At 37.7% G+C, this 23,400-nt stretch overlaps 3 protein-coding genes across 7 annotated transcripts in view; all 3 read left to right on the plus strand.

Moving 5' to 3' along the window:
• Positions 1-4,572, plus strand: part of c2cd3 (C2 domain containing 3 centriole elongation regulator) — a gene marked incomplete in the record, with an annotated part of 16,362 nt that extends 11,790 nt beyond the window's left edge. Inside the window, 8 exon segments of the mRNA XM_024277232.2 lie at positions 468-532; positions 609-814; positions 977-1,107; positions 1,187-1,333; positions 1,406-1,596; positions 2,072-2,750; positions 2,856-2,964; positions 4,330-4,572. Coding sequence (XP_024133000.1) covers positions 468-532; positions 609-814; positions 977-1,107; positions 1,187-1,333; positions 1,406-1,596; positions 2,072-2,750; positions 2,856-2,964; positions 4,330-4,452 — 1,651 coding nt within the window.
• A 118-nt stretch (positions 4,573-4,690) lies between these two features.
• Positions 4,691-10,406, plus strand: LOC112149505 (mitochondrial uncoupling protein 2). 3 transcript variants are annotated; one of them, XM_036214811.1, is made up of 7 exons: positions 4,691-5,330; positions 6,828-7,035; positions 7,415-7,618; positions 7,801-7,902; positions 7,978-8,158; positions 8,225-8,369; positions 10,272-10,406. In XM_036214811.1, the coding sequence occupies exons 1-6, from the start codon at positions 5,220-5,222 to the stop codon at positions 8,328-8,330; spliced, it is 912 nt and encodes a 303-aa protein (XP_036070704.1). In that variant the 5' UTR covers positions 4,691-5,219; the 3' UTR covers positions 8,331-8,369; positions 10,272-10,406. The 3 variants fall into 3 exon arrangements, with proteins under 3 accessions (XP_036070704.1, XP_036070705.1, XP_024133001.1); XM_036214812.1 differs by lacking the exon at positions 10,272-10,406 and having other exon boundaries at positions 7,872-7,902; positions 8,225-9,643; XM_024277233.2 differs by lacking the exon at positions 10,272-10,406 and having other exon boundaries at positions 4,718-5,330; positions 8,225-9,643.
• On the plus strand, positions 10,273-19,840 carry camkk1b (calcium/calmodulin-dependent protein kinase kinase 1, alpha b). 3 transcript variants are annotated; one of them, XM_024276504.2, is made up of 17 exons: positions 10,273-10,411; positions 12,991-13,303; positions 13,371-13,418; positions 13,487-13,540; positions 13,614-13,665; positions 13,737-13,864; positions 13,955-13,991; positions 14,072-14,093; positions 14,172-14,260; positions 14,525-14,724; positions 14,815-14,868; positions 14,950-15,023; positions 16,856-16,943; positions 17,025-17,153; positions 17,291-17,394; positions 19,039-19,089; positions 19,416-19,840. In XM_024276504.2, the coding sequence occupies exons 2-17, from the start codon at positions 13,049-13,051 to the stop codon at positions 19,495-19,497; spliced, it is 1,467 nt and encodes a 488-aa protein (XP_024132272.1). In that variant the 5' UTR covers positions 10,273-10,411; positions 12,991-13,048; the 3' UTR covers positions 19,498-19,840. The 3 variants fall into 3 exon arrangements, with proteins under 3 accessions (XP_024132272.1, XP_024132275.1, XP_036070703.1); XM_036214810.1 differs by lacking the exon at positions 10,273-10,411 and adding an exon at positions 10,750-10,964; XM_024276507.2 differs by lacking the exon at positions 19,039-19,089.
• Positions 19,841-23,400: the final 3,560 nt, after the last annotated feature.

Consider the following 23,400-nt stretch of genomic DNA (forward strand, 5'->3'; position numbering starts at 1 on the left):
TCTTTTACTTATGATTATGCAGTTTTTAGTCAAAATCAAACAACATTTGTCACTTTTTAAAGACATTTTCTGCAGAGCTCCAGGAGCTCATTAGAAATTCACTTTTGGGTTGTAGGTGGGACTATTGGTGCAGAAGTTAGCCTAGCTTATTTCCTAGCATGTCTTTGTTTAGCAACCAGCATCCAAACTGACATTAGCGTAGAAAAAAAAAACAAGAAATATCGAAGCTGCGCAGCCGTACAGATTTGATCCAGAGGGCAGTTCAGGCAAGGAAAATAAAGACAGATGGATCTATTGGTTTTCAAGTGGAGTATTTAGAATTAAAACAGAGAGGGATGGTTTTTGCCCGCCCATGTGAATAAATACATCTTAAATCTTAAAAAGGGATTAAAAATCCTTAAATTTCTTTTAGTCAGTAGACACTCTGATCAAATAGCGTGGTGACCTGTTTTGCTTCTCATCTCCAGGCTCGCCAATGATCTACTGACTGATCCTCAGCAGTCTCTTGTGTTCAAAGTGTGGCACAAAGGAGGTTTGTGAACCTGCTTCAGACGTAATCTCATCTGATGCAAAACGCTTGTTCACTCTCGATTAACTTCCTCCTGCAGAAATGGAGAGGGTGATTGGCTTTGCCTCTGTAGACCTGTCCCCTCTCCTCTGTGGTTTCCCGTCGGTGTGTGGCTGGTACAACATCACAGACTTCAGCGGTCAGTGTCACGGTCAGCTCAAAGTGTCCATCACTCCTCTGAGGGGAGTTCAGGAGCTGCGTGCGCAGAGGAGAACTGCGGAAGAAGAAGCTAGCAAAAAATCACCCGTGAGAGAAAGTTTTATCCTCCTAGATGCTGATATAGATATTTTTTTTGATTAAAATTTGATTAAACATTCAGGCAAAAGTTGTTCAGTTTGGCTCTGAATTGTGTGACTCCTTGTGTCTTGTATTCAAATTTAAAAAAACTAAAATGTTCTCAATTTCCAGACTTTGTTTCATACCGTTCCTCTGAGCTACCAAACCACAGCAGTGTACAGCAGCTTTCCATCTCATATCAGCAGATATCCAGAGCAGAAGATCTCTTCCCCCAAACACACCAACCATCTGTTCTCTGAAAGGTCAGTGTAAGTGTATACCTGCATGTTAAAATAATGAATCTGCTGCTGTAATCATCTGCTATTGGAACAACTGTTTCAGAGTCAGTGAGAGTGATCGCCATCACGAGCACATGGATAAGGTGCGACTCTATCATCAGAGTCTGCAGGAACAAACATCTCAGTCCATTTACAGCAGCTCAGCCAGTGACCCAAATCCCTCCAGCTCGCTCCTTTTCTCAACTCTGAGGTACCGCCATGCTCTGTGCTCTCAGAAACTGAAACGACACATCAGAGATCCCACAATGTCTTGGGTTTACAGGAAAAAGCTGAGTGAGCTGGACAACATCCAGAGGTACTTCAACCGTAAGCTCTCCACTCCGACATTCCCATCCACGGCTGAACAGGAGGATCCAGACCAACCGGAGGAGCAAAAAGATCTGGAGGCCGACACAAGTCAGCTTCTTCACAAGTCTAACCAGTTGCTTGGAGAAGTTAGTAGCATCATCAGTGGTGAGTGTCTTCCTGACAAGCTGTACACAAACTCATAGAATCATTATCAGACTCATTACTTTGTGACTTTTTATGTCCACAAAAACCTTTAAACATTTACAGCACAACCGCAGCTGAAGTATATGCGATAAATTGAATGGGTTTCCTTTATTTTCTCAATATTAAACTTAAACCATATTATAAAGAGGGAGGGGTCAACAGTAAAGCTATTAGACTACAGACTAAAAATAAGTTGCTGAATGTCCTCTGGCTGCTTCATTGTTTCAAACTAAAGAGTTTCTCTACTAATAATAAAACATGTGACATATTTGTTATTTTTCAGACAACTCAGTCCCTAAACCCCAAAAAGGCTGTGATAAGAAATTGGTCAAAATGCAAATATAATAATACTTGTTATGCAAAAAATGAGCAGTTAATAATAATAAGATTAAAGTTACATTAATTATACTCTTCATACTTTTTTGTTATCACTCAGGTCTCGGAGGACGCCACCTGGAAACCATTAATTTCAACACACAGGGCCACTCAGGCAGCTTAGGTGTGGACATGGGCGTGGAAAGTTCAGGCCCTCCAGTTATCCCTGAAAGCATCAGCAGTCCCACGAGGATCACTGATGATCCGCTGGACATGATGTCTCCTTCACAGTCACTGCCAATGTCTGAAGACAACAGCGACTCAGAGCCTGAGGAAGAACTAAACAGACGAAACACTGAGCTTTGCATGTCTGAAGAGGAGCATGAAGAGGAGGCGAGGCTAATGCACGATGAGGAAATTGATGATGAAGAGGAAGATTTTGAGGAGGTCGTGGTGAAGCCGAGACCGCTCAATGAAGTGACCTCAGTAACAGACAAAACCAGCCCTTGGACCAGCATCCTGTCAGACCCGGACCTAGTTTCTGTAGAGAGCTTTGAGACGCCGCAGAGGTCAGATGTCAGTGAGGATGAGGATGAAGAGAGTCAAGCAGCAGCTCCTGGCTCCAGTGGGAAACAGGAGGAGAGTGACCGCTCTTCAGACCCCTCAGAGAGGGGTCACGAGAGGTCACCAGCATTTGAGACAGAGGACGGCCTCCACAAGAACCACACGAACTCTGTACCCCACACATCTGCTCAGAGATCTTCTGACACTCCACAGCAGGAGGATTCACCACTTCAACCGTATCCTTCATCTTTGCTCACTATATTTTCTACTTTCTAGGATTTTATGTGTTTTATATACTTATATGATGTTCTCTACTTAAGTTCTTTAACATTCCAATGAAGCTCCGTCCCGTTGGAGATCCCAAACTTTTTCCTTCCCTCTCACCAGCTGGAGGCTTCGCTCAGAACTATCCAGTTAGCTCCAACCTTCTCTCAGCCGACCACCAACCAAGTGGGTATCCATCACCATCCATCACAGCTTCCTTCATTTTTTTAAAATCTTTTTACCACAAATTCACATTTTGATAATTATTTGGAAAAACTCAATTCCAACTTGTGACACTGTGTAAAACATCACAGAATTTGTGAGCTGAGGTTCAGTTTATTTCAGACTGACCTCTAGTGGCCAAATTGTACATAACAGGCAGCAAAATTTAATTCCTGTTTTTCAAAAATCTAACTATTTAGTGAGATTTAACAATATTCTACAATATGTTTTTGCAATTTACAGTATCAAGTTTTTTTAAAATTAATTTAGTCATTATCACTCTTTTCTTCACATCTACGTATTAATTCTTTACATCTGAAGGCTGGGTGGGGTTACAGGTCTCACCCAATAACTGTCAAGACTGAGATAAGAACCCCGAGCCTCCTATTGGTAAACAAACGATTATCTCAGTGACCTGCAGCCACAGAGCTGGGGCTGTAGATGCTTTTTACTTGAAACACGTGCCACATTTTTTTTTTTCGAGCACTTAATTTTCACAGCGTCAAATGAGGGGGGAAAAAAAAACAAAAACATTTTCTTGAGGCGAACAAAGACACCAGTTCCTCCTCACAGGTACATTCAGTACACCACGAACGGATCAGTTTTCAAAAGAAAAAAAGAAAAAATAACTGATCAACTTCTTTTCTTAAACTCTTTTGTCATATGAAATTTGACAACAAAAGTTTCCTCAGCGCAACACCGTCTTAAACAAAGAAATGTGCAAAAAATGAAATCCATAAATATGTGAAATAAGAATTGTATAAAGCAATTAATTACAAATGTTAACACTTTGTGGCAGCTCAAGGGTCTTAAAGCTCCTCACTTCAGAACTTCTTTTTCTGGACCCAAACACATTCAGATCTGACAACATTTTAACTATAAAAACTCTGGATCCTCAAAGAATCAGAGATTTCCACGATTCAGTAAAAATGATTGATGTTCTGCTTTTTTATGATGCTAAAATAGTTTTTGACACATTAAATAGAAAAGTATAATTAAAAAAAAAGAGTTAAGCTTTGTTATAACTAGTGTAATTGGGTGAAAATATTCTTAGTAAAAAGTATGGAAATTATTTTTAAAACGATGCAGACAAAAATGACATTTGACCTACATTCTGTTACCAGAACCAGTTCAAACTTGTTCTGAATCTGACGGCTGATCCGACACCTTTACTTCCTGTAATGTATGCATTTCAACTACAATGAAAGGCTTCATACGCATGAAAGTCTGCATCACAAACCAGTTCTGACATAAACGTACATGTTTGCTTTAGTCCCGCCCTCTTAATGCTGCCTGCTTTGTTTTTTCCATGTTTAACCGTCTCTGCAGGAGCGGAGCTCAGCAGCTCGCCGCAGAGGTCCACGCCAGCGGCCCGACATGTCCCCTTCATCCATGAAGAAGGAGACGGAGAGGATAGCAAAGATATTTGCAGCTCACTTTGAGTCTAGGTAGCTCTGTTCCCTTAAAACTAGTGGGACTCCAGAACATAATCATGTACATTTGATGTAATGTGTGTAAATATTGACAATTTTCTTTACTGGTAATAAAATATCAATTGTGTATACATTAAAATGCCATTGCTGCTTAATGTGTGAGCAAAACCTAAAAGAAAACCCTGACAAATGTGACTCAGGTTGGAAAAATGATAAATACATGGAGCGTTAAGGAAAATCCCCTTAAATTGATGACACCTCTCTAAAGTCTGACTAAAATGGACATGTTCAGTCTGAGCAGCTTTGCCTTCCTGTTAAACCAGCTGTTCAGAGGTAAACACAGATGGGTGTTAGTGCGCATGCGCGTGAAACACGCGCCGCATTTTTTTTCCCCCCATTACTTAACTTTCACGGCGTCAAATGAGGAAAAAAACATTTCTGGAGGCGAACAAAGTTCCCTCTCATATGAACATTCCGTACACCTGTCCATCACGAACCGGATCTGCCTCCCCGAGGGGAACTGGATTCGGAACCGGTCTGCAGGTCCACCTGCGTTCCCGGGCTCCGTGGTTTCCGTTCGTCTCATCTTTGTTGTGATCGTTTTAAGGGAGTTTTATGCGCAGCCGCAGAAGAGCGTAACTTTACCTGAGGCTCCGCAGACTTTTTGGAACAAAGCTGCAGATGAGAGGAGCAGCCGGATCCCGCCGGGGAATGACGGCGGCACCGCGGATCTCCACCTTCTGTTACCGGTTTGTCTCGGTGAGAGACTCCTGACTTGAGCTGAACATGACGGATCCGAACCCTCCAGCTGCTGTCAGGGTGTTGGCAGCTGGATCCGCGGGCTGTGTGGCGGATCTGGTCACGTTCCCGTTGGACACCGCCAAAGTTCGGCTGCAGGTGAGACACCTGGAGGTTCCTCAAGCATCAGTCATTGGTTTTCTGTCTGTGATCCTTTCCTTCTTTAAAGTACTTATCCTTTAATGTATCCCTTAGTAGTACACTTGAAAATTATTTTAGTAACTTGAGTACAAATATAGAAGTGTAGGAAGTAACTAAATACTTAGAATGAATTAAAACAATAAATAGTATCTAAAAGTAAACTTCAAATAAATAACCTTACTTTTGGTAAAGATTAAATATATTTGTACTTAGATTACTTTTTACTAAGGAATTTCTTTACTTCAATTGTCGCATTCCTTGAAGTTTTCATACTTTATATACAGGCTACTTTTTTATCAGAATTTCTTTTTTTATTTTTTTTTTTACTTTTGATTATTTTCTTATTGGTTCTTTCTCTGTTCTTGTCTCCCCTGCTTCACTCTGACTTTGGACACTTTTTTTCATTTGACATCATCTTTCCTTCACCCAGGTGTATCTGTGTTTAAAGCAGAGAACTTTAGTCAGAATGGTTTTGCATGTAAAAAGCATTCTGGGAATTTTTTGGGGGGACAGTTTACCTAAAACCCTTAACCAGCTTGCAAAATCCAAATGTAAGACATTCAAATCTTTCTAGCTTAAATTTTTAACACTGGTTAACAAAACAATACTAAAACATCCTATGAGGGGAAATGAAAGCGAGCAGGATAAAGAAAAACATATTTTTCTGCTTCCCTTACATGCATACAGCCAACAAAAAGTAAAAGTTGTATCTATTCATCCACAACTATGTCCATATTATTACTCAAAATAACATGCAGTATATAGATGTCAGAAACAGTTTAGAATCACATCAAAAGTTAATTAATATTTTATATTAATTGACATTAAGCTAATTAATATTTTAATTAATTATTTTAATTATGTATTATTATTATGAGAAAATTATTTTGATAATTTGTTGTTAAAAAATAGAGAATATATATATATATATATATATATATATATATATATATATATATATATATATATATATATATATATATATTGTAATTTAAAATCTTTGCAAAATACTATATACACAACTGCCATGTTTTAAAGTGTTTTTGTTGGATTTGAAAATGAATTACTTCTGTGGATGATTTTTTGTAAGCTTAAATTACTTGTTTAAATCACTCAAAACCCTTAACTTATTTTAATTTCTTAATTTCCTGAACTAGTTAATAGTTTTTTAACTGCAATTTTTTTTTCTATGTGAAATTTTAGAACACATATTCCTGACTAAATGTCATTGTGGGACCTTCACTGTTTTCTTTGTTCTTTGTTTATTTATGTGTTTTGGTGATATTTGAAATGATTTGTGTTGTAACGTTTTCTTACTAACAAAAACAAGAGGTTTACCCGACATTTAGAAATGTTCAAGCAGTTTCACCTTAATGTTTTATGGTTGTGTGTGCATGAACATCCTTCACCCTGAATATTAAATATCAGTCTGGTGTTATCAAACTTTCATTACAGATCCAGGGGGAAGGCAGGACGGCGGTGCAAGGTCAGACGGTGAAATACAGAGGCGTGTTTGGCACCATAGTGACCATTGTGAGGACGGAGGGGCCGAGGAGCCTGTACAACGGGTTGGTGGCAGGACTGCAGCGACAGATGACCTTCGCCTCTGTCCGGATCGGCCTGTACGACAGCATGAAGCAGCTGTACGCAGGAGGGTCAGAGAGTACGTATCCTCATGTGCTCAGTTTAATAATTATTAGTATAGATTTAAACAATGCAGTCAATAACAATATTTTTATATTTTCAAAAGCAACTGACGAAATATGAAGATTGATGAATACATTTCTGATTAGCCACACCCCCTTTAACTTTGATCATCTTGATTTTCTTGATTAAAAACTATCTATAAACTCAAAACTGGTTTCAGTTCTCCTGGAGGAAAGGAAAGGGTCAGATTCCTCTCGGGTTTGGGTTTAAGCTTCACTTTTCCTACCAGTATTTTGTTTCCTTTGACTGTAGTCCACTGGTTTCAGAAGTGAGAGAAATGCACGATACATCGTGTCGCTGCATCCTCAGCGAAGATTCAAATTCTTGTGCGACAGATGCTGGACTCGGGACTCGTCTGTTGGCGGGCTGCACGACGGGAGCGATGGCGGTGGCTTTCGCTCAGCCCACCGACGTGGTGAAGGTCAGGTTCCAGGCTCAGATCCGGCTGCTTGAGAGCGGCACCGTGAAGCGATACGGCAGCACCACTCAGGCCTACAGGACCATCGTCAGGGACGAGGGTCTGAGGGGGCTCTGGAAAGGTACTGCTGTTTTCTAAATAGCAGCCCCTGAAATAAACCACTTCTAAGTTTATCTTTTGTAGTGTACACCATTTTGTTATGAATAAAATCTATAAAACTTACCTCACTTTGTTCTATTTTATATATAGTCTTTATTCAGATGGATTTAATTACCTGAATGCAGAAGAACCTGTTTGTTTCAGGCGCTCTACCAAACATCATCCGTAACGCCATCGTAAACTGCTCTGAACTGGTTACTTATGATGTCATCAAGGAGCTCATCCTGAAGAACAACCTGATGACAGGTAGGTGCACTCCTCCTCTTTCCATCTGCTCGTGGAGGTGTGAGTTTCTCCACCAACGCTTGTTTTTCTCCACAGACAACATGCCATGCCACTTCACCGCAGCCTTCTCGGCTGGCTTGTGCACCACGGTTGTGGCGTCTCCGGTGGACGTCGTGAAGACCCGTTACATGAACTCGGTGCCGGGGCAGTACGGTGGGGCTCTGAACTGTGCTGCAACCATGCTGATCAAAGAGGGACCCACAGCATTCTATAAGGGGTGAGCGTTGGTAAAAAATAAAGTTCAAAAAAAGTCTTTTCTCTTATCGCCTTGTTCTGTTTACAGCTTCATGCCATCGTTTCTTCGTCTGCTCTCCTGGAACATCGTGATGTTTGTGAGCTATGAACAGTTTAAAAGAGCTTTCCAGAGGATTCAGCAGTCTTGGAGTTAACTGCAGAAGCCTGTCTGACCTGGACCTGAAGCTGCACCGGTGACTGCTGTGACTCTGAACCATCATAAGTTCTTTAAAGTTCCACTTGAATGTCTTTTGATCTATTGTAAAAGCAGAGATCTTTTAATAATGACACAACAGTTCTCTTAAGTAGTTAGTGAGACCATTGGTGCAAAGTAAGCTCAGCTCCACTTCCCATCATCCATCTGTCTCAATTACAGTCTTCTTAACTTAACATTACTGGTGCAACAAAAATTGCAAGCAATATTGGACTATCTAGTCCAGGAAAACAAAGACGTACATGGATCTATTCGTGGATGCATCAGAATGGAGCGGAGCAGGAAGCTTGCTGTTGTAGCTTCTGCCTCACAGCTACTATAACTGCATTTTTTTTATTGTCTGCTCCCGATTCATAACAATTTCAATAAATAAATACTCATAATTGGAATTTCAAGCTTAATTTTCATCCTGCATTGTCAGAAAAATGCCACAAGAACATGTAAAAACTCTATTTTCAACAGAATTCCTCTTAATAAAACTTTTAGATTTACAACTTGTGCACTTTAAGTGTTGAAGTGTAAAATTGAAAACCACTTTAGTACATTTTTATTATAAAAAGCACTTAAAAATTGTCATTTATGAACAGAACTCTATTTTTGTCTCATTATTTAGGAGGAATGCTAAGTATTATGTTGCTTAAAGGTTGCGTCACATTTGATAATGACTTTTACTAACTGGAATCTTTACAAAACCAAATGAATACCTGAGATATTTTTAGGTGTCAATGTTTGTTTCAGTCAAATACTTCAATGCAAAGCACACTTTGAAAAAATAAACCTCTCCCTGATAGGTTTTAAAAAAGGTTATTATCAGTCTATTTATCCTGGTTTAGGAATCTTTTATTCTTGTTGACAGGTGGGGCTTGATTCCACAAACATTAAAGTTTACAGGAAATGGAGGAAGAATGAGATTAAATATAACATTTTGCACCTATTGAGCAAAAAAGACCATTAGGAGGCGGGCACAGAGTATTATTAATATATTATTAATAAACCCCAATGTTCTATTTTCTATTCCTTCACTTCCTTCTTTAAAAGATGCCTAAAAATATAAAGGTGGAGAACAAACACTTTATTAGAAATTACAATTGTTTTAAACAGTAAAAGGTAAAGCACTCCCTCTGCTGGTTTAATTTGGTACTACATTTTTATATTGCATTTCTTTTTTTTCCTAAGATAAAAATATGAATGGTGGTTGAAAATGTGTTAACAAAATTTCTTCAATAAAATCACAAAGATTTCATATTTTTTAACATTTCCATGGAAAAAAAAATGTTTTTTTTTAATAATTATAGCACAAAACATTTATTTTGGTAAAATTCTTCTATAAATAAATGAAAGTTAAATGGACAGAATTGATGTTTGTCAAAATTATTGGGGAATTAATTTTCATTTTACGTTCTTCTGTTCAATTCTGCTGGAGAATTCTGGTGCATGGAGGGGAAATTTTCAATCATAGTGTTTTCTTTAGGCCACTATAAGGAGTGAATGACTGTACATGAACGTCTACATCAGCATGCAGCTTTCTTGCAACCTTTTCCTCAAAACCCTCGATCCACTCTGACTCTGAATCTTTCTCAGAGAGAAAATGTGAACTTTCAAAAAACACATTTTGTGTTTCTTCTATTCAATGTCTTTCAGCATTAAACAGAACAGATTGTTTATCCCTGCTGATGCTTTTAGTCTGAATTAGAAAAGAAATGTCATTTCTATTTGTTTTAACTGCTAAAGTAATTCAATTAAAAGCTGAAAAAAATGCAGTCAAATCAGAAGGAGAGGGACATCTGTGTGGGTTTGGGTGCAGCTTTGTCCCCCTGTGGGTTCGTCAACAGTGTTTCTCAGCCGGCCATCCTCAGAATAACCCTGCCTTGTCTATATGCAGCCTGAGTTAATCCCTAAGTCGCACACTGCTGATGTCTCTGGCTGCTTGTCCATGAACGTCCTGCACACCGAGAGGAGCCGGACTTTCTGACACCATGCAGGTTTCTCACTGCAGCCCCAAAGACCCATCCCCTCAAGAAAGTGAGTAGAATGTTCTCATTTTCCATCTAGTTTATTCTAGTATTGAAGGTGTCATTGTGTGTTGCTGCATATCAGAAGCTTACTTCGAACAAACCCTACCAAGTTGCATAAGAGGCTTTCCAGCTCTCTGAACTGCATGTTCTCCCAGTCACCTGTGAATATTTTCCACTGCAGTCTCAGGACTTCATTCATTAGACGTGTCCCTTTGGATTGGAGTTTACCTCACTTCTCATTCTCTAAAGAATCCTCTCAAGTCTTAAATGATGTTGGACTATTTATGGAGCGACGCTTTTCCTTTGATTCATGCATCTGATCAATAATTTTCATGCTGACATCCAATCAGCAGGTGTGCAACTTTCAGGACACCCTTTTTTCACACAGTTGACTTCAGCTAAAGAGGAAAACAGATTTTCAGGAGAAAAGAGCATCTTTGTTTTTTTCTGCAATGACCCGCAGAAAAGGGACATCCGGATAAAGCTTTTTGAGGGTTTCTCTCCTGCATCTTGTATCCTAATAAGATTACCAAGGAGGACGACCAACAAACAAACAAAGGGTCAGTGGATGTTGATGTTTACACAAAATACGACAGCGTCCCGAGAAGACAGGATATCTCATAAATGCTTTTACTTGTTTCTGAAGCAACAACACTCCGAAGCCCTTTCATTTCACAGCCTCATAAACAGATTTATATGGTGTAGCATTGACAACACACAATACAAAAAAAGGTAAATTAATGAGTTAATTATTTATCAAGTTCTTTTGACAATTAGGAGAGTCTGGACTTATTAGGCTGGTTAGTTTAGGCTCAGCTGAATTGGAAGATAATCTGCAGAAATGTTTAGAATTGTTTAATTTAGCTTAATCTGATGGTCATTTTTGCCTTTTGTGCAGCCAATTAAGAGAATACTGGTTGTAAACTAAAACATTCAAAACTTAGAAAAGGTAAGAGAATTCCAAACGTTCTGAGAACAAGTTTCATGAAACAAAAACGTGTTGCACAGTTTTTGATGAAAATGGATTATTAAGCGGGCTAGACTTGGGATCTATTTAAATAAGAAAAGAACTTATCATTTTGGAATTTACTCCTTTTTAAAATTCTTTATCCCAAGATTTTCTGACATTTTTTCCTTTAAATTATTTTTATATATTGTCTAGTGTTTTTTGAAGCACAGAAAAGTGTATAAAAAGTGGTTTCTGTAGAGAACAAGGGAACATATTTTAGTGTTTTAAATCTCAATTTTTGCCACATTTCTAGCATACTTGTATGACAGAAATGCACAGAGACAACAAATGACTTTGAAATACAGATGCAACTAAAAGCTATTTGCAAATTTTAAGTCTGAAAGTGCACATTATAATACATTCAAAAATAAAAACCTACTGAATAAATTCATAAAACAGCAGAGAAACATTTAGTCCACTAAAATCTTAAGTCTTTTTAAACAATTTTATGGTCAGATTTGATTTAAAATCATCTGCACTCTCTGAACCATTAGATGATGTTACAGACTAAATCCAATTTAGGGAGCTTAAAGGTCAAATAAGGCCAGGAGTAAGAACCTTTGTTGTTGTTCTTTCGCGCAATTACACAGTTAAAACCCTCAAATTGCTTTTAAAAGTGATGTATTTTTATTTATGTTAGATTTTTTTGTTCTGTCTTACTAGAGCCAGGTGCTCATATTATATTACCTGTAGGGTGTGTCCTATTAAAGTGTGAAATTAAGTGTAGATTGTGTGCAGGTGATCAAAACGGAAAAACATTGATCTACAAAAGAAATACAATCTTAGCAAGAAGAAAGACAGAAGAAGGAAGTGAAATACACAAAAAATAGATATTACGTAAAGTCCCACTCTGATCATCATTTCTTCTGCGTTCCCAGTGGTCTTTTGTTTATGCCATTTTTAGCTAAAAACAACAACAACAAAACTGCAGTTTTATTGGTTTTAGTTTCTGCAGCTAATATAGAAATACTCAGAAATACAATTTTCAGCTTCATCTTCTTTATATATGACAAAATGCTAAAAAAATAAATAAAATAAAAACACCAGAAAAATATTTTTATCACTGGATCTTTAAAATGAAAGCATCCCCAGATAATATTTAAGATGATAAAATAATTAAATTAAAAATCACATTTTAAGATAACAGCATCTTTAACCTTACCTTCACAGCTATTGGAGAAAAAGTTGCTACGACCAGAATTTGAAGGGAATTTTTATCCTTCTATTTGTGTGTTATCTGTTTTATTGTGTTTGACTTCCACTTTAATTTTGTTTTTGCCACATAAAATCTCAACAAGCACTTGGTTCATATTATATTGATTATGTGCACTTATAAAGGTTGAAAAAAGGGAAACAATATCACAAATTTCTGCTGATCTTTCAAAAAAAGATAAAAAATTAAAAATCAAAGAAATACTTTAATTTTTTCACAATAATTGATGAGAGAACTATTTATCATGAATGTATTTATTGTTTTAACTGAGTTATATCATCTTGCTTCATTGAATCTCTGTCAAAATGTCTTTTTTGAATGTTAAAAGTGAGATTTACAGCATCATCTCCTGTCTGCCTTCCAGAGCAGTGATGCAGACTGCAGCCCCTCCATCCGTCTGAGAACAACAAGTGACCGCGCTCATGAGCACTGACGCCGTCTTCACAGCAGAGCTGGACTCTGATCAAAACGGCGAGCTGGCTGACATGGTTGCCTCCATGAACATGGCGTCCAGCCGCCTGACCCCGCCCAACGGGTACCGGTCGGGGGCCCCGAGGTCGGCCATCGGCAACAGAGCTCGCCTCTCTGACAGGAAGCTGTCGCTGCAGGAGAGGGGGAACCGCATGGCTCGACAGCCGACCATCGAGACCAAACGAGTGTCTATCACCGACGCTGACGTGAGAAAAGTAAAATAATGTCAAATTAAAATCCACACCGATGAGGCTGACCCTTTAACCCCTGCAGGACTGTGTCCAGATGAACCAGTATAAACTGCATAAAGAGATTGGAAAGGTGATGATTGGAGATGATGTTTGTATCTGTCAGTAAAGATTGGAGTTACAGTGTTCTGTGTGCTGCAGGGTTCTTATGGAGTGGTGAAGCTGGCTTATGATGAGGGCTCTGAACAGTACTATGTAAGTCAAAGCTGTAATGACCACATGACAAGTCCGTTTTTATTTCTTTACTGATTGAATTTTTGTTTTTTAGGCAATGAAAGTGGTGTCAAAAAAGAAGCTGATGAGGCAGTGTGGATTTCTGCGTGAGTAATTGACGTTAGGAGGCTCCTCCCACTTTTTTCCATGTGGTGCTGATCTGTCTGTGCCCTTCCAGGCCGTCTGCCCCCTGCCAACCTGCAGCAGGATGCATACCCCAAAGGCATGCTGCCTCTGGAGAGGATCTACAGGGAGATCGCCATCCTCAAGAAGTTGGATCATCACAATGTTGTTAAACTAGTGGAGGTTCGTTGAGTTCAACTAAAATAATTAAATATTACTTATTAAGTCTTGAACATCGATGACAACAGCGAGCTGACATGATGCATCTTTCAGGTGCTTGATGACCCTGATGAAGACGGACTCCACATGGGTATGCAACCACTCATCTGCAGCCATGTTTCAATGCAAATGCAATGCATGATTCAAGTTTGATCATTTTTTCTTTTTAAGCCTTCGAGTTGATGACAAAAGGGTATGTTTTTGTGATCCTGGCTGCTACCATGTGATGTAATAAAATGCAAAGTTTATCCTTGTCTGTCCTGTTGTTCAGGCCGGTGATAGAGATCCCAGCAGACGAACCCTTAAAGGAAGGACAGGCTCGCTTTTACTTCAGAGATCTGGTCCTGGGAATAGAGTACTGTAAGTCGCTCCACGCATGTCATGACATCTAACTTAAACCTTAAGTTAACACTTTTGCTAGGGTCACAATACAACTGAGGAGACATCTGCCGAATAGTAGATGCTGTTCCACATTCTGTAGATTTGACAAAAACCTTCAAATTATGCACAATTCATGTTTGTTCTTCCATAAATAAGTAATTTGATCACAGATGTGTATAAAATGTGTTCATGTATGACATAAACTTGATGCTTCTTTGTATCTTTTCATTTTGTGTGTTGCAGTGCATTACCATAAGATCATCCACAGAGACATCAAACCTTCCAACCTGCTACTGGGGGACGACGGTCACGTCAAGATTGCAGACTTTGGTGTCAGTAATGAGTTTGAGGGGACTGACGACCTCCTCTCCACGACGGCAGGAACGCCGGCCTTCATGGCCCCTGAGACAATGACCGAGCACCTTCAGCTCTTTAGCGGAAGGGTGAGCTGATTTAGGTTTTCTGGGGGGATTTTTTTCTGATCCACTGTCAGCTTATCTCCACATGTCACAGTCACGGTGTTTGTTCCACAGGCTTTAGACGTGTGGGCGATGGGAGTGACGCTGTACTGTTTTGTTTTTGGGAAGGTGAGGCTGACGCACGAAACATTAAAATGTCCGGCAGCAGTAAAGCACATGAATTCATGGGGTGTTTTTCTCTGCTTTCAGTGCCCTTTTTATGATGAGTACATAGTTTCTCTGCACAACAAGATCAAGAACAAACCGGTGGAGTTTCCAGAAAAGTGAGTAAGCAGAAGAAAGAGTGAGCATTGGAGGTTTAGCGATTCATTTTAACAATTCGATAACAGTGGATATCTTTAAACAAAAATTCAACCCGTGTGACTTCAGTGCAGGTGAAGTTTTCCAGATTCCTTGTATTTTTTGTCCCATAATCAAGTATAAATTAAAAATGTTTTTAAGTTTTTAAGTTCTTGTAAAATAGACCTCAATCCAAATGGTATTCCCCAATATCAATGTGATCGATTTAACTTTGAAACAATTTTCTAATGGTAATTATTAGATTCAAATAATAACTTGCCTCAGACAGATTGTTTGTTAAACCTTTTTTGCAAATGTTATTTCCAATCCGCTATTTTATCTTTTAAATGTGTACATTGTTGGAGGTGGGATTTTCTTCTGTTGGTATGTTCTTTTATAAACAAAACCTTTTGAAGAAAAAAAAAAAAAAGTAAAATATTAGCATCTCCAATAAATCAAACTCACCTGAGCCCAGGTGTCTGCTTATTAATGCTTAATAACCTATGCTTGATTTTTGTTTGTATGAGATATGATCTGTACATGTACCGGTAATATGTTTTTTTTTAGCCTAACAAATATGTATATTGACATCTTACAAAGTTATTAATTTCAATTCTTACTTTTTGTTGCTTAATTCCTCCAATATAACAAGAAAAAAGAATGAGGTAGCGCCTAAAAACAAGCATGAAATGTAGTCACATAATGTGTTGTAAAATGACTAAAATATAAAAACAAAATAAATTAATATGTTTAAGACAAAGGTCTAAAAGATCCACTTGGGCTAGTTTCTTACTGTCAAAAACTCTGGAAGAGCCTCAAATTCCACTTTATCATTTAAAATTTATGTTTTGGGCAATTTAGCCAAATTAATTTATAAAATGTAGCTTTTAAAAAAGAACAGTAATTTAATTACACCAGTATTTTTCTGTACGTAACATTTTTTTCTTTTACTTTTGATAGTAAGTTCTTTTCAAAATAAAATATATCTATGCTTAAATTAGAATTGCAACAAAGGCAAGTCAAATGTGCCATTTTCTATTGTTATAATTTTGGTGCACCTTCATCCTTTTCTTTGTTTTACTATATGAACATGACGAGGTTTGTTTAGAATCCAATACTATTTTAAATCTATACATGTAATTTTAATTACATTTTTTAAGAACTTTGTGTCAAAACAGCAACAAGACACTGTGCAGCAGAAAATAATATGTCCTTTAAGCTTATTCTACAATAACAACACACCGTAAAATTTAAATCAAATTAACCACAACGACAAACTCAGTATTTATTTAAATTGTCTGATTTTTTTAAAGCCAAAAAGCTACAATGGAGTAATAAAATAGTGACACGTGGCCCCGGAGGGTCAGGTTGCAGACCTCTGGTTTAGAGCTTAATGGGAGCTTTTTGGGGGATTTTTTTTCATAAGAGCCAATTTAATCTTACCTTCTTACTTATAATGGATATATTTAAATCCTTTAAGCTAGAACATTCCTATTTAAATCTTAATTTTATAGTTTTTTTTCTCTGCTTCTTCTCCCTGTGGATGCTCCAGTTTCCTCTCACTGTCCATAAACATGTTTGTAGATTAATCTTTGGCTCTAAAATTGCCACTTAGGTTTGGTTGTGTGTTACTATTTTTCTTAGAATGAGGTTAACTGTCGCCTTTCTTCTGTGATAGCTTGGATAGACTCCAGCGATCCCTGTGGTCCAAGCAGCACGGATGAAAAATGGAGAAATGCTGTGCAGCTCTAAACTAGAATGAACATTAAGAAATTATATTTATTTATTTATTTTTATCTATACTTTTTTATAACAGGCCAGAGATAAGTGATGAACTTAAGCATCTCATTGAAAGGATGCTGGATAAAAACCCGGCGACACGAATCACTGTTCCTGAAATAAAGGTAAGAGAAGCCAAAAAAAAAAGGATTTTTCTTTTATAGTAAAACTTATATGACACAGTTTATTTTGTGACGTTGTTGCAGCTCCACCCGTGGGTTACAGAGAACTCCTTGAACCCGCTGCCTCTGGAAGAGGAGCACTGTAAGGCATTGGAGGTGACTGAAGAGGAGGTGCAAAACAGCATCAGACTCATCCCCAGCCTCTCCACTGTGGTGAGTAAAAGCCTGACATCAGAACCACTTCAACAGCTTTTACTGTTTCCAGTAAATCGTTTGTGCAGACCAGCATCTTATCTGGCTGATCACAAACGCTTACATTTTTAATGTGTCTTCTATGAAATCTGATGCAGATTCTGGTGAAGGCCATGCTGAGGAAACGGTCATTCAGTAATCCCTTTGAGTGTCAGGCCAGGCGGGCAGAGAGGTCCATGTCTGCCCCTGGAGGTCTTCTTACGTAAGTAGCCTATACTGCAAATCCTGTCTGCTTTGCTGGGCTGCCAGCTCTGCGATTAGGCCTCCAACAAAACAAAGCAGTAAGCAGATGCTTGAGCTAAAAATAGGTTAGTTCCATACTCCTCTTGTACTCTCGCTTACATTCAATACGTGCATTTTATTAGATTTTGTGCTTCACTTGCTAAGTCCTCAAATTAAGCTCACAGAGTTTAGCAATTCTCAATAAGATGAATAGAAGAATCCGAAGCCACAAAGTTGGCCACACAACCTTTGTTTTCCATTACCAAGCCGGTCTTAACTATGAGGGCCACAGCTAATTACACCTCCATGTGTGGAGATGTGGAGGAGCAGCTACATCATCATCCTCCTCCTCCACATACTCAGCCTCCAGCGCTAATGCAGCACACTCTGCGTCAGCTTTATCACACTATGGGCCTGAATAATTTCACGATATGAAAGTCTAGATTAGTAATTCTGTAGGCTTAAAGAAGATCAAGATGTTCTTCATAGTCTTGATCTTCTTGGAGGGATGATGCATTGCCGCTTTGTGTTGCATTTGCCCATTTTAGTGAAGTTGCTTTAATGTAGAACTTGTTCCATAAACTATTTTTAATGGTTTTTAAGTGTTCCAAATCTAATAATATGAAATAAAAAGCTTTAATTACTTTCTGATTACAGTAAGGCAGTAATTTGCTGTTTAAATCCAAGAACGTTATATATATATATATTTATTTTTGAGAGTGATTTCTGCCTGCGGAGCTCAATATAAAATATTTAAGTAACAAATAAAGCAGAGAGTTTAGAAGGTGTAAATATTAAAGCTTCAAAGCTCCTACAACCCATTTAAAACTAAGAAACTAAACGTTTATTTGTACCTTTACTGATTTTTTTAATGAAAATAAGCTGATTTTAAACCTTTCTCTAAACATTTAGATATCTGTTGCTCAAAATTATATTTCAAAAAGTGATAGCTAACATTAAATTGGTGATGCTAACAGCTAGCATCACAGTCTAAATACATCCATTTATTAACATGTCACTGTAAGGAAGGGTCTATTCGTGTGTTCTGATGATGAAAACATGGATGGTTTATTAAAAAATCACATTTAAACACTTTTTTTTTTGTTCAACCACAATGCATTGTGGTCTATATTCACTAATGTAGTGAGCATCTTTTTTTTCCTTTATTGTCAATGTCCAAGCACACATTACATCAAATAATTAATAATGCCAAAAGGGATAAACAAGAGGTTATAGCAATAAACCTTTTAAATTATGAAAAAAATACATCGTTTAATTATAAATCTCCAAAGTATTACAAGTCTTGACAGCTTTAGGGTCTGAAGGGAGTTTCACAGATTCAATGCAGTTTTTAATTTTAATTAATAGATTACTGAATAGTGTTTTTTCGATGCCCCCCATTTTTCGCAAAGACTTCTGGGAAATTTTTTAAGGTACTCAATATTTCAAACTGCTCTAAATAATGGCGAATGCACTATCTAGTGCACTATGTGGTGAGAGGGAAGGCATTTGGACAAAAATTATTTCTGCAAAAACTGCTTTTCTTTTGCATTTCCCTTGATAAACTGTGTTTTTCGGCTAACAGAGCCTAAACTCTGGCTTCTTATATCACATCTTCTTGCAGAGGTTCTTGGGGCTTACTGGGGTCCTCACCTCTGCTTCATCCTTCCTTGAGGTAAACATTTTCAAAGCATGTAGGCTCAGCTCACGAGCTCGTTAGTGCAGCTCATCATGTTTGTTCAATCTTAAGAGGATTTAGGATGGACAAAGCAAAAATAAAGCTCTTAACTCTACCTAAAATAAAGTTTGAATGACTTTTGTTTGAGATTGTCCTATTCTGTCTTCTTCTGATCAAAAGTGATGAGCTGTTCTATGAAGGGCACGCGCTCTATGAAATCTTTAGCTTAGCTCCACCCCTCCTTTCTCCTTCTTCCTCCTCATCCTCTTAATGCAGCCTCGCTAGTACCTTCAACAACATGAACAAGTGCTTGTTGCCCGCAGGAAAGTCAGCAGAGAGGGGAGCCGAGAAGGAGAGTTGGAGGACTTGTATGAAGATGAGTCATGTCCAGAGAATGCAGAATAAACTGATGCATGTAGAGCTCCAGGGAATGTGCAGAGAGGTGTGTTCTGTGTCATTCTTTATGTCCTTATTTTTATGCTTTGTGCTTCTTATTCTGTTGTGATTTTTCACTTTTTTAGCAGAGGATTTATAAATTTGAGTTAGAGATGTATCGTATTTGGACAAAAGACGGTGTTCAAGACTATAGACAAGAGCTCATCCTGTCACTTTGCTTGTTTACTGCTCTGTTAAGAAGACTGGAATTATGGTGGAACTCATTGTTAATGTAAATATTCTCAGAAAAGAAGAAAATTTTTACATTTTCCTACGCAGTTGACAATAATAAAAGGTCTAAAATTGATCCAGACTGATGGTTTCGTGTTACTCTGATCCACAATATTGATAATGGTTGGGAGTGTGTGACACTAGATGGCAGTATTGTCATTTTTTAAACCTTTTATTTGACTTTTCTATGTATGATGAATGTTTATTACATTCAAAATATTTAGTTAAACATTTTAAGAGTTAATCTTTATTAAATAATATAGTGTGATTCTGGTTTTCATCCTTATTTTGATAAATACATGCGCTTTAACATCTGAACCAGAAGAGGGCAGCATTGTGTTGCAAGCCAAGATTTAAACAGGAACCTGTTCTTTTGAACAAGAAAAAATCTGATTATTTTACAATAAAATAGCATTAAAACAAGTTATGCATTTGCCTAAATTGAATTGTGTTCTATCACCATTTAGGGTGCACATTTTTTTCTGTTTAACTGTCTTTCACGTTTGTTGGATTGATACTGTGACTCTATAGATAAAAAAAATACATTTTTATTTGTGAGCGAGAGATGATGATGAGGCTAAATTTGAAGCCAAATCCAGATTTATTGCCACCTCAGCTGTACAGATTAGCAGAATGTTCATGTTCCTCACACTAGATTGTCCTCAGAGAGACAGAAGCCACTGGAGCTGTGTGGGCTGAAGGTTTCTCTGGGGTTGTTGTAGGTGGAAAATGTCTCAGCTCACAGAACAATACATATGGAAAAAACATGCAGATGGAAACTGGAAAACAAAAGGGGTTTGAAATTTGGTATTTCAAAATTAACTTGTGATTTTGATAAACAGATGTATATAGATGAGAATAAAACAGAAGCACAAAACTGTCAATGTTTCCACCAGCTACAAGGAAAGGCAGCATCACAGTTCATTTGAAAGAATACATTTACAGTCTTCATAACATGTTAGACATATAACTTCTTTGTTTATGAGGAAGGTTACATTAGTTTAATTTTTGCAGTTCTCCAATGCAAAAACTGCTTAAAAAGTATTACTAAATTACCAAAAAAGTATAACTTAACGATAAAATATTGCAGTTCTGCCACCATAGTGAACTATAATCTAGAGTAGCTGGTTTTATGTTAACCAGCCAAGCAGCTGTGAAGTGACTGATCAGAGGGTAAGCCTGTATAAAAATCCAGGTTTATTGCATTACTTTTTTTACCTGGAACCCCAAGCAGGTATATAAAAACAGGTATTTGATTAATTTAAGAAATCAAACTATAAATATTCTGGACAAAGACATTCACGTAAAAATAAAATAGTTATTTTAAAAAGGTGACAACTGCTACATTTTTAAGATTAGTAAATCTCATATTTCCAAACGCAGAAGTACAAGTTCTTCAATTTCACCTGAGTGGTTTGCAAATAGATGCTCCTTTAACAAGCTCCAGATACAAATACAAAGAAAAAATGTTTCTTAAAAACCAACTCAGATGCAAATAGTTTTTTTTTAATTTATTTATTTATTTATTTTTTTAGTGTTTTTAACATGTTCTTCTGGTATTTTTCTGATGATAGAGAACATACATGTATGTTAAAAAACATAAGCATGTCTGAATATTTCTTTATTCAAAATGTTGTAAATCAGGAGTAGATGAAAAATTCCATTTAAAAACGATTGTATTTGTTATATTAAAAGTACAATAGGAATGCCACAAGCTCCCTGCTCCGTTTCATTCTGATGCATCCATTTGCAAAATTATACGTCTAGATAGCTCCAATATTGCTTGCCATTTACATTGCACGGATAAAGTTGTCGAGGATGTGAGGGGCTGTAAACTATCAGGAGTGCACACAAACAGAGAGCTCTCAGCCACTGGGAGGGAATGGGTCGCTCTGCGCCAGCAATCCTGCCCACAGCACTGAGGCGAATTTCTGATGGACCACTACCGCTCTGCAGAAACTATGTCCTAAACATACGTTTTTTTTATTTTGGCTAAAAACTGCATAATCATAATGATAAGACCAAAACAGAGCAGAGTAGATGTTAGCAATCAGATGGAGTTATCAGTCTTTCTGGATCACGTCGTCAGGAGAAGCGCACCATCTAATTCATTGCTTAAATTATTCTTATTTAGCCCTCAAAGTTCTCCACTCCAATCATCGTTTGATCTCATTTGAAAACTTTCCCAGTGATCTTTTAATTATGATTATAATGTTTTAGCGAAAATTTAAAAAAAAAATGTGTTTTTTGGGATATAGTCTTTACAGAACACCAGCAGTTCATTAGAAATTCACCTCCGACTTGTGGGCAGGACTGTTGGCACGGAAGTACTTTAAGCCTCTACTTATTTCCCATCATCCCTTTCTTTACACTCTCTCCTGTTAGGTTACAACCCTCACAACCCAAAACTATCATTACAGGTTCAACAAAAATTGCAAGCGATATCAGTACTATCCACCCGTACAATTTTAAGTGAGATGCCAGTTCAGACTAGGAAGACGAAGACATACATGGATCTATTTGTCTGCAAGATTTTTTTGTTTTGTTTTGTGGTTAAACTACCTGTTCAAAGTGCACTTAGCTTTTCGCAACAGTTGCTAAGGGATCCATTAGGATCTGAAGATGGATAAATATATTTTTTTAGGTTGCAAAAACCCTAAATTATATGAATACATATATAGAGTCAATTAAAATCAAACGATTGTGCTCCCTCCTCCATGAAATCTTCATATTTTTATATAGTTTTATAGATTGTTACATTTAAGGGCTTGGAAACATTTTTGTTAAAATAATGCTTCTTCAAGCTTATGCAATTCACTGCAGTCATAAAAAACTAGGAGTGCTCCATATCAAACATGTTTGTCTTCCTCGAAAGGTTTTTTTTTTTTTTTAAAGGAAATTAGAAATGACTCTTTAGCTTTTACAAGTAAAAGCGCTTCATTTGTATTCCTGCAGTCAGCCTGTTTTTCAGCTTGCTGCAGTTATGTGACGACCAAAGACGAGTGCTTCTAAGCAAAAATTTCTGTGGAAACAGTTGCCATGCAACAGCATAATACAGCGTTCATACCGTGAAGTAACTTCACTTTATGACTCCTCTTTTCCTTAAACTCCCACAGCCCTGAACCATCCTGCTCTATTATGTCCTCCTCTTTTCTATCCGATTCTATTTCACTGTATCTACACTTGTTAGTTTAGTCTTTATTTTTAGACTACATCTGTAGTGATAGTTTTATTCCAGAAAACTTCTCCCACACCCAGACTTGGAGCCACTTAGCTTAGCACTTAGCTAAACACTCACCCTTGACTCTGGCTGTTAACCCTCATTTGCTGTCACCACGTTACATATCAGCCGTTAGGCCTCATCAGGCTCCATGTCACACTGGAGCACCCATGCCTGTTATTCACTAAGTTTGACCCGGCTGGCCTGATGTCAACTGAACCAAACGCCCCGCCCTGGGCTTCAAATTAAAAAGCTTCTGTCTTCTTCACTTCTTCCTCGCCCTGTCGGGAATCCCCCTGTGCCCACATTCAGAGTGAGTCACCGGCACAGATATCAGATTCACAGCAACTAACACCCCGAACGGTTTGTCACCCAGTTCATACCTGCAGTGAGTCAAAGCGCACTTGTTTTAATTTATGGAA

The sequence above is a fragment of the Oryzias melastigma genome, linkage group LG13, assembly GCF_002922805.2.
Source record: "Oryzias melastigma strain HK-1 linkage group LG13, ASM292280v2, whole genome shotgun sequence".
NCBI classification, from domain to species: Eukaryota; Metazoa; Chordata; class Actinopteri; order Beloniformes; family Adrianichthyidae; genus Oryzias; species Oryzias melastigma.